General features: G+C 39.9%; 3 protein-coding genes across 3 annotated transcripts; 1 reads left to right on the top strand and 2 right to left on the bottom strand.

The window, feature by feature from the left end:
* Positions 1-850: 850 nt before the first annotated feature.
* LOC119478484 (chemokine-like receptor 1) lies at positions 851-5,487 on the bottom strand. The gene is made up of 3 exons (XM_037753268.1): positions 5,411-5,487; positions 2,441-2,520; positions 851-2,310 (listed from the first exon to the last, which is right to left on the bottom strand). The coding sequence occupies exon 3, from the start codon at positions 2,294-2,296 to the stop codon at positions 1,277-1,279; it is 1,020 nt and encodes a 339-aa protein (XP_037609196.1). The 5' UTR covers positions 2,297-2,310; positions 2,441-2,520; positions 5,411-5,487; the 3' UTR covers positions 851-1,276.
* A 1,340-nt stretch (positions 5,488-6,827) lies between these two features.
* LOC119478485 (iron-sulfur cluster assembly scaffold protein IscU-like) lies at positions 6,828-10,239 on the top strand. Its single transcript, XM_037753270.1, has 5 exons — positions 6,828-6,982; positions 8,919-9,032; positions 9,259-9,369; positions 9,510-9,588; positions 9,672-10,239. The coding sequence occupies exons 1-5, from the start codon at positions 6,881-6,883 to the stop codon at positions 9,761-9,763; spliced, it is 498 nt and encodes a 165-aa protein (XP_037609198.1). The 5' UTR covers positions 6,828-6,880; the 3' UTR covers positions 9,764-10,239.
* A 356-nt stretch (positions 10,240-10,595) lies between these two features.
* Positions 10,596-14,911, bottom strand: tmem119b (transmembrane protein 119b). The gene is made up of 2 exons (XM_037751874.1): positions 13,342-14,911; positions 10,596-12,523 (listed from the first exon to the last, which is right to left on the bottom strand). The coding sequence occupies exon 2, from the start codon at positions 12,505-12,507 to the stop codon at positions 11,656-11,658; it is 852 nt and encodes a 283-aa protein (XP_037607802.1). The 5' UTR covers positions 12,508-12,523; positions 13,342-14,911; the 3' UTR covers positions 10,596-11,655.
* Between the last annotated feature and the right edge of the window lie 152 nt (positions 14,912-15,063).

Below are 15,063 nucleotides of genomic sequence, written 5' to 3' on the forward strand. Positions count from 1 at the left end.
AAAGAGCCAGCTCTTGTTGGTGAGCTGAGCCAAATGATCTGGCTCACTAAAAAGAGACATAATTCCCATCACTAGATCCTGGAGGGGGTTAGGGGGCGTGGCTACGAGTTAGCTGAGTTGTAATGCCCTCAGTCAGGCCTATCAGGTGCCCACAACAAGAGGCTCCTCCAATCAAACGTCAGTATTTATTAATGTTGTAAATCTAAAACTATGAGCTACTTCTTTCACATTTTTCCATTTTGAATCAAGAAATATTAACAAGAGCATGTTTGATATACTTTATTAACTGGAAATAAAACAAAAACAACAATAATATGCAACAGTAGCCTACTGCTTGCTAGTAGTAGAGCTACATTAAACCTGCAGTAGGCAGAATGTTTTTGGCATCATTGGGCAAAATTTAAATAATAACATTTCATCATATTGTAATTCAAGTGTTCAGGGAGAAAACTAGATTTCTGCACCTCCTCATGGCTCTGTTTTCAGGCTTTAAAAAATCCAGACTTTGGCCAATCACAAGTCATTTCAGAGAGAGAGAGCGTTCCTATTGGCTGTGTTCCGGCTGGTGGGCGGTGCTTGATATTTCCTCAATTTATCTCAACATGGCTGCCGGGTCACAAACTTTGAAAATGCAAATATGCATCAATTACTAATTACAAGATTGAGAACAAAGGTATTTGTTTTTTCAAGTGTTTTTTTTCTTTTCTTTTTGTTCCCTTTTTCTCTTTTTTTCAGAGGATTAAATTTACTTTACACATATATGTTTTGATGACCACATGGTTATTTCAATGATGTTTTAGTTTACAGTCAGCTCAACCAAATTATATTTTGTAAAATGCTGAATTTAATATAATTTCATTCAAAATACTTTATTCATCCAACAAGGGGCATTTTGAAGCAAACTGGTTTGCTAACATAACAACACACAAGCTATTCATTCACACTCATAAAAACAATTTAAAAATTAAAAATAATATACAATTTTCTTTTTAAGATGAAAGACACAATAATTAATGTCAGTGGCTAATCCATAGCTGTCCAACACAATCCAAATGACCAAATGTGATCATTGTGTCATGCAAATTGGATATTGTGTAAACATCAATGAAGTTTTATCATCATTATAAATAAATCATTGATACGTCTATGTATATACAGTATACACGGGTAAAACATGCCTATGACATATGATTTTGTCAATATCACCCAGCTCTATAATCATGTTCTGTACTGTGAAATACTCCTTGTCATTGATGACAAAGGTTTCAACTTGATTTTAGATAACTTCCATTGACTTAGACTTTGAGTGATTGAGACCACCTGTACGGAAATCCTCCGCCATTGCCTCCTCTATCCCTGATGTGAAAGACCGCTTTAGGATTCGTTTAAAGTCGTTACCAATGAACACGTAGAGAAGTGGGGATATGAAACTGTTTGCTGCAGCCAGGGTGGCCCCCACCTTCAGGCCAGTTTGAAGTACGTCTACGCTGTGGTTGTGGTTCTTCAGGTCTGACTCTAAAAGAACAAAGGTATGATAGGGGACCCAGCAGAAGAAAAATGACAAGATGAGTGCCGCCATGACTTTGTAAGGCTTTGTTGACCTGATGGTCATACTTCTCAGCTTCACAGTGAGCACCGAGCTGCAGAACACAATCATGAGGAAAGGAATCAGGAACCCGCAGATGAACCGAGTCAGCACCACCGTCTGGTGTCTGGAGGATCCCATGTAACCGTTGTGGCACTGAGTGACTGAGCCGTGGACCGTGGTTTGTCTGAAGATCAGTGAGGGCAACGTTAGGAGTGCAGAGAGGACCCACATGAGGACGACAACTCCAAATGCTTTCCGCACTGTCCGGTGGTTGTGTGACCACACTGGGAATGAAGTCATTAAACAGCGGTCAGCGCTGATCAGGACCAACAGAAACACAGAGCTGTACATGTTGAGAAACAGGGCGGAGGAGGCGAGCTTGCACAAGACCAGTCCGAAAGGCCAGTGTGAGGTGATCACGTAGAAAACCTCCAGGGGCAAAAAGGCACAGAACAAAAAGTCTGAAATGGCCAGACTGATGTACCAGGTGGTGTAGACCGTTCTTTTCATTTTCCATCCACAAATCCATATCACCAATGAATTTCCTCCAAGGCCAATAACAGATATGATGATGTTGACCGCCACTAGAACATGAGTCAAAGAAGACTGAGGACTATTGAAAATCTGTCCAGTTGTTGTAGTGGTGGTGTTGTTCTCGGTTTCATTGTCTGCAGTGTAATCGCCATAATCCACATAATCCACCGCCATGCTGGTTCCTTTTCCTGAAATATGTAGCACAGTGTCTTTATTTATATACATACATATACAAATAGATGATTCTATGAACAGTTCACAATTTTTATCAAGAAAATCTATTTTAGTTTATTATATAAAATGTACTCAAGTACTCACGTTATGTCTCGTCGTAGAAGCAAATCACTTTAAAGTGCTGTATTCCCTTGCTGCTGGATGCAACTTCTCACTTCTGTTTCCTGGGCAGTGATAATGACGAAAGAGGAATCACAGTTGATATGGTATGGAACAAATGAGAGTCTGTCCTCCTCTCACTTACCGTAAACACATCTACGTTTACACATACGTTTGTGGGTGAGACCAGTGTCAGCTGTTTAAGTGGGTTCACTTGGTCACAGAGGTCCAAATAACTGAAAATAAACACTATATATATATATATATAATAAATATTTCAAGTCTTACAACAGCTTTTCAGTAAAGTGTTGCAAAATCACAATGGAGATCCCCTTTACACAACCACATGAACAGACAAAACCACAAGCTGACATTCCCATAAGGGTGTGCCTATCGGCCTACACCATTTAGCCAGAAGGGCAGAGTTTGCAAAAAGTTAGGTCAAGGGTGATTTCCTGTTGCAGTGTTTATTGTAACTCAAAGGGAATTAGTTGATTTTTGACTATAGCTCTGCAGTAAGAAAGATAAAATGTCAAATATAAAAAACATCATACACTCCATCCAAAATACCCATACTAATAAATCAGAATTAAAAGTCAACCACAAATGTTTGTGGTACGCACACCCATAAAATATAGCACACATCTGTGCCCTGCTTTCTTTTTAAAACAAATTGATAATTTGTGAAGATAAAGAGCATTAGGATTATATTTATCACTACTAATAGTAGCACTGGACCTCTTATGTCTTTAATAACAGCATATTAACAGCAGATATAGAGTCTTTTAGATGTTTAAGAAAGCCAGTACAACAAATGGCAGGAAGAGGAAGTTTTTGTCTTCAATCTTCAATTCAACTTTTCATGTCACGTTCTACATTGGCAGTGCTGTTGTAAGTAAGAGCAGTTCCCTAAAAATCATATGACGCAGTTATGTAACAGAAAAAAAGCTGAGTACATTATTTTTCAAGCACAAGCCAACTGACCAACAAATCTGTAGATTCTGCTTTCATAAAAACAGTCAATTTTACCCCTTTAAAGACCCCATCCTGACTTCTATTTGTTTCATAGGGCTTTTTAGCAGCAGTGGGAGAAGTATTCAGATCCTTTACTCAAGTACAAATACCATAATGTAGCCTACAAAACACTAAATTGCAAGTAAAAGTCCTGCATTCTCAGTTTTACTTTAAAGATACATTGTGGGTTTAGTAGCATCTAGTGGTGTGGTTGCAAATTGCAACCAACTGAGTACCCCTCTGCTCACTCCTCCCTTTCAAGACTGCCCATGTACAAAACTGTGGTAATGGTTGGAGAACTACAGTGGCCTTCAGGTAGGCTAACGTAAAAACACGAAAGTCTCTCTAGAGACAGTATTTGGTTTGTCCGTTCTGGGCTACTGTAGCAACATGGAGGAGCAACATGGTGGACTCCGTGAAGAGGACCTGCTCCCTATGTAGATATGAAGGGCTCATTCTAAGCTAACGAAAAGCAACGATTCTTAGTTTCAGGTACACTAACAAAAACATAGTTATGAATATTTCTGCTAATAGATCCACTGAAATGTTACACACTGTTCCTTTACATAAAAGTACAGAATAATTAGCGCTGAAATATACTTAGGCTTTGGTAGCCTATCAAAAATAAAAGTAGCCTAAAAGCAGAATGACCTCTTTTATACCCTGATATTATTGTGTTATATTACTGATGCCTTCTGCCGTCAAGTCTTTTAAGCCACAGTAGTGCAAAGTAACATAGGCTACAGTAGATTTGATCAACTACTGTACTTTGTACTAATTTGAATGTAGCCGCCTACCTACAGTAAATATTTCCACCGTAGCTATACCGCTGTTACATCCCAGCTCAAAGGCTGCTACCAATATGACAGACCAGACGAGTTTTAAAATAGTAAAAGGCATTTATTTAACCAACTAACAATAAATATCTAAATAAATGTGGAAAGTCAGTAATCAGTAGGCATGTGTGGGTGTGCGAAAATGTCTGCAGCAAACAAAACCAAAAGCCCAAGGCTTATTGAAAGGAGGCTGGGTCACGGGCGGACATGGGTCTTGGGGTATGGGGTATAACGCATGCGCAGTGTGACTGAAGCTGCGGTCGTGCGTTGCGATTGGCTCAATTTCGGCGAGTGAAGGCCAGATTGTTCTGCTCATGTGTTGTACCCCCAAAGATATGACGTGTTGATGACGCGTGACCCAGCCTCCTTTCCATAGACCTTGTGCCAGCCAAGGAAGAGATCCTTCTGTGAGAAGGGAGGGAGCTTCCACCCTCCACCCTGCAAGACAAAGAGGAACCAGCAAAAGGACACCGGGACACCTAGTGGAGTGGAGGGGTCGTCAGTCCGAGTGTAACTGGGTCCAACTACCCAGAAACCCTCCAGGCTGTGCAGAACTCTCATAACTGGGTCCAACTACCCGAGCCATCACACCATCAAATAGTGCACAAAAGAGAGAATGTCTTCCAAACTAATGTGGAAGTCTCCTCCTACTTAAACTACCTATCCCAAACTAATCTACCTCACTGAACCCTAGTCTTCATGCAGATTAGTTAAACCAGTAGCCTCGGTTCGGTCCCCAGCAAGCTGGTTAGCCACCTAACAGCTCTGGATGTCTGTCTCTGGAGTCAACTGCTCTGACCACACACCACACAAAAATAACAAACTAAAAAAACAAAGAAACAAGCCCACATGGACCACGTTGCTATGCCTACCCAGGGAAACTCGCCAAAGGTCAAAAGTTACTCACTAGAGGACCCTGCAATCACTGCTGATAGCTCACGCCTGCCAACCTGTGTTAAAACTGGCTGCAGGTCAAACAGAACTCTGTGCCACAAAATCACCAGCATGCACAACTCAACAACATGAACACACCAGAACAAATCAACAACTTGGTATCCAATACATCTGCTTATATTCACTAAAAACAGCAGAACAGCCTACTTACCATACTAGTCCATGTCTCCCAAACAAATAGATTGCACAACTCAATTTACCAAATACAACTGATCTCGTTCATGAAACCAGTCTCCACCAATCAATCATTAACAACCAGCAGAACCAACTACACTGCACTAATCAAAACTGGGTCAAACAAGGTAGGAAGAGCCCCCATTTGTTACATCCCGGCTCAAAGGCTCCAACAAAAATGGGAGACCAGACGAGTTTTAAAATAGTAAAAGGCATTTATTTAACCAACTAACAGTAAATAACTAAATAAACGTGGAAAGTCAGTAATCAGTGATGTAGGCATGTGTGGGTGTGTGAAAAAAATGTTTGCATCAAACAAAACCAAAACCAGCCAAGGAAAAGAGAGCCCTCTGTGGGAAGGGAGGGAGCTATATATATTTTTCATTTTTTAGAAGTGGGTTAATGAATGTTCACCATGGATGTACTATATTATAAAAAGATGTTGTTGTTGTTGTTTTTCTCTCCACCGTATTTAGATTCAAGATTCAAGATTCAAGATGTTTATTGTCACACCGTTTATACGAGTACAATCGTGTGAAATACTTTTTGCTGGGAAGCTCCATCAGGAAAACAGTAAGTTAAGTAGCAAAAAAAATAAAATAAAATAAAAATAAAAATAATAGTGTATTTACAAATAATATACAGTATAATAATAAAGGAAGTACTTGGTATATGGTAACTATAGAAGCAATATATATATATATATATTTTGCAGGAAGCAAAATTTGCAAGAAGCAAATTATATATATATGTATTTTTTTATTTTTTGCTTCTATAGTTACTTCCTTTATTTATATATATATATGTATATATATATTTTGCTTCTATAGTTACCATATACCAAGTACTTCCTTTATTATTATACTGTATATTATTTGTAAATACATTATTATTTTTATTTTGTTATTTTTTATATATATATATATATATATATATTGATATATATATATGGAGATATATGGGAGCAGTAGAGGTTGCATACTATAAAAATATTGCGCAGGCAATTTTTTTTTTTTAGAAAGTAGTAGTAGTAGTACAGTAGTAACATAAACATGTTCAGATTTTTTATTACAAAAAAAATCAGTAGATATATTTCACAGTAAAAAAAATAAAAAAAAAATAAAATAAATTATACAACAAATAAAATGTAAGGAAAGGAAAAGATGAATAAAAAGAAAAAAAAACTGGGATCCTTTAAACATTTGGAATAAATTTGAAATGTCTAAATAATAAATAAATAATAGTCTTTGCCCATTCAAAATTTTTGAGTTTTTAAGTTTTCAATCGTAGTCAAATATGTTATAAAATCAGTCTTATTATAAAAAGATGTTTTACATAAACTGCACATGCGCAGATGTGATGAGTTTGGCCCCGCCCCTAACACTGACGTAGTGTATAAAAGCTCTCCTCTTTCTAACTGCGACATTCTCCTTCACTATCTGTCAACATGGCCGGCACTGTGGCGAACAAGTGTCTCAGTCCTCTGACTTTCCTCACCAGGAGGCTCGCTGCTCCGGAGTTCATCAGCCAGTGCTGCTACCACCAGAAGGTAAAACACCTAGTCTGTTATAGCTTCACTAAAAGGAGGCTGGATCACTGTGTGCTAGCTGCTGTTATGTCTATTGTTTACAAATATTACCATCAGCTTTGAGTAGTTAGATCATAACAATCATAACAATCATCACATGCAAGTGTGTCATCATGAGTAGGTAAGAGTGGTTACATGGATCAGGTAATCAGCTAGTTTTCTATATAGTTGGATGTATAAATACAATATAGGTTACAACAGTCTGCTGTCACTAACTAACATTAGATAACATTATTTTTTTTATTTTTTATGCTTTCTTTATGAACACATGCTCATTTACAGTGGTACAAACAGATACATAGACAACTGAGAAAAAACTAAAATAATTACATAAACATTTCATAATGCCAGAGTTTTTATATATATATATATATATATATCACATGTAGTAATTTAATTATAATAATAATATAATAATAATAATATAATATAAAATAATTTACTTTTTTGTTTTTAACATTGGGTATTATGATGGTGACCAATTTAATTGAATGAATATGGAATTTCCCCCAAAAAAATCTCAATCTTATCCTGATTTAAAATATAGCATTAAATCAAACATATTTATTTCAACATTCATCTTAAAGTTTCTTTTGTAGAAAGTTGGAACATTATTTGTTTCTTTTTTTTTATGCTTTCTTTATTGAACACATGCTCAAGCGGTAGAAACAGATACATAGACAACTGAGAAAAAGACAAAACTTAAATAATTACTTAAACATTTCATAATGCCAGAGTTTATGTTATATACATCACATGTAATAATTTAAAGGTCTTAATGGCTTTTTGTTTTTAACGTTGAGGTATGATGGTTAACCATTTTACTTGACTCAATATGGAATTTTCCAAAAAAAAATAATCTCAATCTTATCCTGATTTAAAATATGGCATTACATCAAACATATTTATTTCAACATTCATCTTTCTTTTGTAGAAAGTTGGAACATTATTTGTTTCATGCCAGCTTGCGAGACGTCACTAATCTGCCTCTCAGGTGGCCACAGCTTAAACACTTGAATCCCATCCGATTAATAAGCTTTTAACAGTGTGCTAGAAACCTGTAAATGTTCTGTTATATACCTGTAATAGAATTGTATCTTCTTGAGGATACAACATCTTTAACACAACATCCTTATTCACATGCGGAGTTTGAGTTTCATTGTGTGATGTGACGTCTGATGCAACATGGAGACATAGGGTCAATGATAATATTAAAATTAAGTTAGTTTATGCAGGTCTGGTAAAAACAGAGATGGTTCTCTCTTAATGTTTGAATGATTTAAAACAGTATACTTTCTTATTGTAGTTTTTTTTTTTTGGGCTGTGACGTAGTAGGCCTACCTGCCTTTAAATCTGGCAAAACAGTTAGGCTTGGATATGTACAGCAAAATGTCCTTAAAAAGCTGTAAGATACAGATATTTCTTTTAGCTAATTGTATTCCACACCATAAAACTTGTTTAAAAAAGCTGAAAGATTATACATATGTGGATAACTAACAGAGAGCAAAACAAACAATTCCAAATTAGTGTATTAAATGTAGTCTTTATAGGATATTTTGTGACACAAGCTCAGCCACTTCATATTGTTTAAGTCAGAGTGACTCGGCAGAAACTATGGGGGAGGGGGCAGGATGCAGGAGTTGATTTAGTTGACAATGATATCCTGTCCTAATCTGTTTATTTCAATGCTTCTTACGTCATGCTGAAAACTTGTTGTGTAACGGTGATGCTCAAGACTTATTGACTCTTTTTCTGATTCTAGCTGAATACAAAAATCCTCCCGGGATGCTACTGTTCTACCTCATCACATTTATTTCAGCGACAACTTGTTAAAACCCACTTCTTTGACGCATTGTTTTCTTCCTAACACAGTGTTTCCTTTCTTTTCTCTCTGAAGGTGGTGGATCATTATGAGAACCCGAGAAATGTGGGCACGTTGGACAAACGCTCCAAGAATGTTGGGACTGGATTGGTGGGCGCTCCAGCCTGTGGAGATGTGATGAAGCTCCAGGTATATGTTGTTGTCACTAAAGCATGGATGGATTACACCCTTTCTTATACACACAGAGCCATTAAAACTGAATGATATTACCACTGTCTGTTACTTATAGTTTAACATTGCCATGAAGCATTTCTCTGGTTATTTTTGCAGTTTCAAGTGGTTATAGATTTTAAGAATTGGAGTTAATTCCCCTTTGGTATTTGAGTATAACCCTAAAACCTCTCATTTTTGACAGATTGAGGTTGATGACATGGGGAAGATTGTGGATGCCAGGTTCAAAACCTTTGGCTGTGGTTCTGCTATTGCCTCCAGCTCTCTGGTCACCGAGTGGGTGAAGGGCAAATCTGTGAGTGAACACATTACAGACATTTCTTTCTCTGAGTGCGTCATGTATTGCTTCTCATATTCTTATTTATTCTGCTCATGTCTTATCATTAACTAGGAAAGGTTTTTGTGGTGACTGGAACTATGTGCTTTTCTTTCCAGGTGGACGAAGCTTTGACAATCAGGAACACTGACATTGCCAAAGAGCTCAGTCTTCCACCAGTTAAACTTCACTGCTCCAGTAAGTTTTCAGTGATGCTCTTCCTTTCCACACTGCTCCACATACTGTATGTATATTTAATATATCGAATTGTTTCTCATCAGTGCTTGCGGAGGATGCCATCAAGGCTGCCCTGGCTGACTATCGCCTCAAGCAGCAGGACGACCAGCAGGAGGCAGTCCGGGCCAGCTTGTAAAACGGAGCGCACTCACTCTGAGCCGGGGCGCCACTGTTGCTTCCTGCTGTCAAGATGAGAAGTAGTCCAGCATCCTCACTTTGTCCTGCAGTATTGATGATTGATGTCACCGTCGTCAACCCTCCGTAGCAGTGTCACACCAGGCATTCCGTATTAGTCTGCGGTCCTCTGTATCTTTTAGCCTGTCACGTAAACGCACAATGTAAGCACTGTCTGGGCTTTGTGGTACAAAGGTGGGCCTTATATTTGAGATTTTAGGATTTTGTGCAGGGGGAGTGTTTAGTTTGAACGGTGTGATGGAGACAATGATTAAAGGCTAAGAGCTGTATCCTATCTGCACCCTAAACACTGACCCTTTTGTTATGCAAAGTGGCTTGAAACAATGAAAGGGTCCATTTGGCTTTAAGTGTAATTTATGATTATTAAGCAATGCTTCCTTGAATAGTTGCAATAAAAGTATCCTGAAACCAAAACTATTCCCAAGCAGTGGTTTTCTATATGTGAATAATCTTGAACATGCAAATACCGATCTGTAAAACATTGTCAACACTTAGCGTTTTGCACAGAATTACAAAGTATTTAGGAACATAACACATAATGTTTACTGAAGTGGCTTATGTGCAGAATATTTTAACGAATTACACATACTGAGTGCGTTCTTAAAGGAACAGTGTGTAACATTTCAAGGGATCGATTAGAAATATAATATTCCTAACTATGTTTTCATTAGTGAATAATCACCAGAACCTAAGAATCGTTGTTTTTTTGTTAGTTTAGAATGAGCCCTTCATATCTACATAGGGAGCAGGTCCTCTTCACGGAGTCTGCCATGATTCTACAGTAGCCCAGAATGGACAAGACTAGAGAGAGGCTTTTGCATGTTTACGTTACCTGAAGACCAACGCAGTTCTCCGACACGCTTGTGAAACGGCGCTAACTAGGGATGTTAATAATGAACCGTTAACCATCATTAAGAATTTTTACAGATTAATGCTATCGGTTAAACGGTTAAAAGAAATAAACTGTACACACTGCACTGCTACATTCACAGCTGTAACGCCACCAACAACCCCACACACACGGTCTGTCGGACATTCGCTGACGTTACGCCGCGCTGACATAGAGTGTGTGACAACGGCGAGCATGAAGCCATCAGCAACGCTACAGGTGCGAACGCAACACACACACACACGGCCTGTCGGACACTCGCTAGTGTTACGCCCGGCTGACAGATTACGCCAGGAAGACACCGCCACGACCTCGCAGCTAAACATGCATGCAGCATCTTGGCTGCTACAGTAACTCTCCCTGATGGGTGAACTGGGGACTCAGTTGTCTGTTTTGCACATACACTGCAGCTGGTGATAAATGACGGATATAACCTGTTTGTGCATCGGCCTATCATTGCAGTAGTGCAGCTTGTAAGGCACTAAAACCACAGCACTGGTTAGAAAAAAAATTAGCATCCCTAGTGGTAACGTGAGCCGCAGGGTGTAGAAGTGTGGTACCGTCTGCCACAGTCTGATTTCCTTTGCTTCTAAAGTAGTGTTATTATGGTGAGGATGGCCTCTGAGCGATGCGAACGGCGTTACCACACTGTACCCTTTAAACAACACAAAACATCCCATAAAAAGAAATATGCTTTGTACCAGATGTTAATGACGTTACTCCATAAGACATGTCTATAATCTGGTATAAAGATGTATCCAGTCAAAGCAAAGCAACAGGCTGCTGCATGCATCTACCCTACACTGAATGAAAAAAATACAGCATTGCAAATAAAAACAACCTGTGATTGGAGTTTAGCAACCTTTCTGCAATTCCCTTGATACCTTTTCGTAAATTCACTGGACAAATAAAATAATACATTCAGGTCACAGTGTTCAGAATGGTTAGAAAGCAGTTTTCTCTCCTGCGATCAGCTGAAGTGTGGCAGAGTCATTGTGAATATGCAGAGAGGAGGGCCTCAGACTCCTGCCAGTTGGAAGCTCTTGTGACTCATCTTCCTCTGGATGAAGCTGCTCTGGAGGATTAAGCTCAGGGCTTCCTGCTGCTGCTGTTGCAGCTGCTTCACTGTCAGAAAGCTCACCCAGCTCCTTTTCCTCAGGGAGAGTCGGGAGCTGCTGGTCCAGGATGCTGCCATCTGGCTGAGAGCTGTCCTCAGGACTGTGGTCTGCTACTTTCTTACTGGGATCACTTCCCTCTGCAGCATCAACACTTTTATTTGGTGTGCGCAGCCTCTTGGCAGCCCTCATGATGTCTGCCTGGAGCTGCTTGTGAGAGTCCACTGGCTCACTTTCTTGCTCAGGAACGGCCTTTTCCGGCACTTCATTAAAGAGTTTAGCACCTCCCGTTTTGTCCCTGTCGTCCACGTACATTTTTGAAGGGAAGGAGGAAGGGTAGTAGGCGTTGACTTTGCGCCTGCGGCTCATTACGATCGCCCCACAGATAATGAGGAAGACGAGGAGGACGAAAGAGCCCGCGACAAGGATGAGGAGCATGTTCTCCTCCAGAAAGTCTACGACTCGATTCAGGAAGTCAGTTTCCACGTGGGTGGGGCCAGCAGGTGTGGTTTGGTACTCAGTGGAAATGTTGCTGGTGGGCAGAGAGGAAGTCAAGATAGTGAGCTCTTCCTCGTCTGTACTTCCTTCTAGAAGACCGTAAAAAGGTCGAGGTGTGGCCGAGCTGCTGCCGATGCAGAACACCACACACAGACCAATCAGATGAAGGGCCATCGGTAGCATGGTTTCCCCTCAGGATCTGTAAAGAACAGGAAACTGAAATGTCAGTGCCATTTGTGAAGATTATCTTGCTGAACAAAACGTGAAAGTATCATAAACGTTTGTTTGCCACAGAGCTTATTTTCTGCAATAATCCAAAACCAATGCTAACTTCCTGGTTGGCCTACAAAAATACGTCATCCCTGCACTCTATTGGCTAACAGATATAAAAAAAAAAGGCAAATAAAACTAAAAGTATATGCATGACTATATACAAGAGAAAATGTTTTTTTTTTTTTTTTTTTAATAAATGTGGGTGATCTGACCCTTTAAACACTGCTTTATTTATTTATTTATTCAGCTCTCTACTCGGTCTGTGTGTCAACTTGCAGCAGCAGCTCCTACACTTTTATCCTTAGTCTGCTCCATCTGTGTGCAAGCTGAGCCACATGAGCTTCTGCTCTCATCTGGAAAAAGGGGGGTGAGATGTCTTTTTTTTTGTTTTTTCCAGAATTAACCACACACACTCACCCCAGACCAAATATACACGGCCACACATGCCTGTGCGACCAGATGCATAAACATACGCACATAAGGCGGTCATGTGCACACATGGAACTAATCTTCACTCGGCAGATTTTTTTTAAATAACAAAAAAAAAAAGTACTATGACCTAGATTCTGTCTTCAGTCCTTCACTTTAACTGACTTTTTAGTGGTCATGCTCTTACTTCCTGATGCTTGATGCTGCTCTGAAGGTATCATGATGCTGTCACATCATCCACTTCAAAACTGACATGTGAACTAACATCAAGAAATTCAAAGAAAAAACAATGAAACGTCAAAACATTTTCCTCACCATCCACTGCCGGCAGAAGAAGTGTCTCTGTTGGAATCGCCTCTGATGGAGGGTGTGTGAAACCAGTCTGGAAAAAGTGAACTAAGAGAGAGAGTGAGAGTACAGCAGAGAGTTGCAAATGCTCGGCGAGGCACGCCACTTCTGCAGTTTCACATTTCAGGCTGGAGGTTTGTCTGGATAGTGCAAAAGGAGAAAAAAAAAAGATGTCATTAACTATGAGGACAAATCCCTCCTTCTGCCTCTCCACTGTTCTCCTCCCCCTCCAGCTTCCCAGAGAGCGTCTGGGCTCTCCGGCCTGCACACAGATTGTTCTTGTTAGGTAGGAGTTTATAATATGCTGTGGGGGCAGGGACCCTCTCCTCCACTCTCCTCCACTCTCCGGTGTGGCTAACTGCATGTGCAAGGCCAACACAAACATAACTCTAAAAACATCAACCCTCAAACATCATCATCTGCAACATGTGTTCTCTTTTAACATATCTCTCTGCAGACGGAGCCTCTGATTGACAGTCTGGCCTTAACTTCAACCTCAGCCTCTGACACTGATGACTAACAGCAGCAAGGCCTGCTGGGACAAAAAAGAGCAGCTTGTTAAGAGTCTCCATGCTAATGCAGGAAGAGGTTAATGTTTCCTGTGCAGACAACAAACACCCGTAACAGTCAGAAAAAGGGGCATTCTGCTCAAGCAATTAAACTCACACGGTATGTGTGTGTGTGTGACCTCTTTAGGGAGAGAGAGTGTGACTGCGTATGAGTGATTGTGTATGTCTGCGAATGCATTTTTGGCAACTCCGCTGTGTTTGTGATCGGTCAAGACAAGTGTAGCTTTATATGGACATCAGGAGCATGAGATGGAGTCCTGCATCTTCCAGGTTTACATTTGTCTCAGCTCTGTTGATATCACCGGTGTCTGTTTCAGTCGCACGAAGCTCAACAACGTGGAGAAAAAAAAAAGCCCTAATAAGCAGTCAGACGTCTGTTTTGTTTTCACTGGAAGGGAAGTGAATATGAAATCCAGTCCAGAGTAGAAGAAAGGCCTTTTATAAAGCCTGTCATGAATAAGGGAACTGACTTAGTCCACAGAGTTTTATTGTGACTGTTTAGAGACACGAAACACCTTTGACATGATAGAAACAGAGCAGACTTGTGTTGAAAGGTTGCACTGTTTTTCCACTCAAGCTGTTATGTTGAACATTTGCAGCACAAAGTTTAACAGAATAACTCAGAACAATGCTATCTGTTTGAAGCAAGAAAAACTTTGGTAAACCCTTATTTCAAGTCTAATCATTTTCAGGGAATTTCCTAGGAAGGCGTTGGCACCAAGTATAGGCAAAAATACAGAATGTGTTCAGCTGGTAAACTACCAAATCATTAATTCCAATTAAAGATGATGTAGCTAAATCTTTTTCTTGGGAGTAGTTCTTTTAAAGGTACAGTGCGTAGGATTTGGCAGCATCTAGCAGTGTGGTTGCAAATTGCAACCAACTGAGTACCCCTCCGCTCACTCCTCCCTTTCCAAGACTGCGGTAACGTGAGCCGCCGAGTGCAAAACCGTGGCAACGCCGTACGCCTGCTCAGAGGAGCATCCTTACCATAATAACACTACTTTAGGAGCAAGTCAGACAGCTGCTGGCGGTACCACAGTTTTGCACTCTGTGAGGCCGTAACTCACAATTGGCAAAACTCTCGCGAGATGGTTGAGTTTAGGATAAGTCGTCAGGC

The sequence above is a fragment of the Sebastes umbrosus genome, chromosome 19 (genome assembly GCF_015220745.1).
Source record: "Sebastes umbrosus isolate fSebUmb1 chromosome 19, fSebUmb1.pri, whole genome shotgun sequence".
NCBI classification, from domain to species: Eukaryota; Metazoa; Chordata; class Actinopteri; order Perciformes; family Sebastidae; genus Sebastes; species Sebastes umbrosus.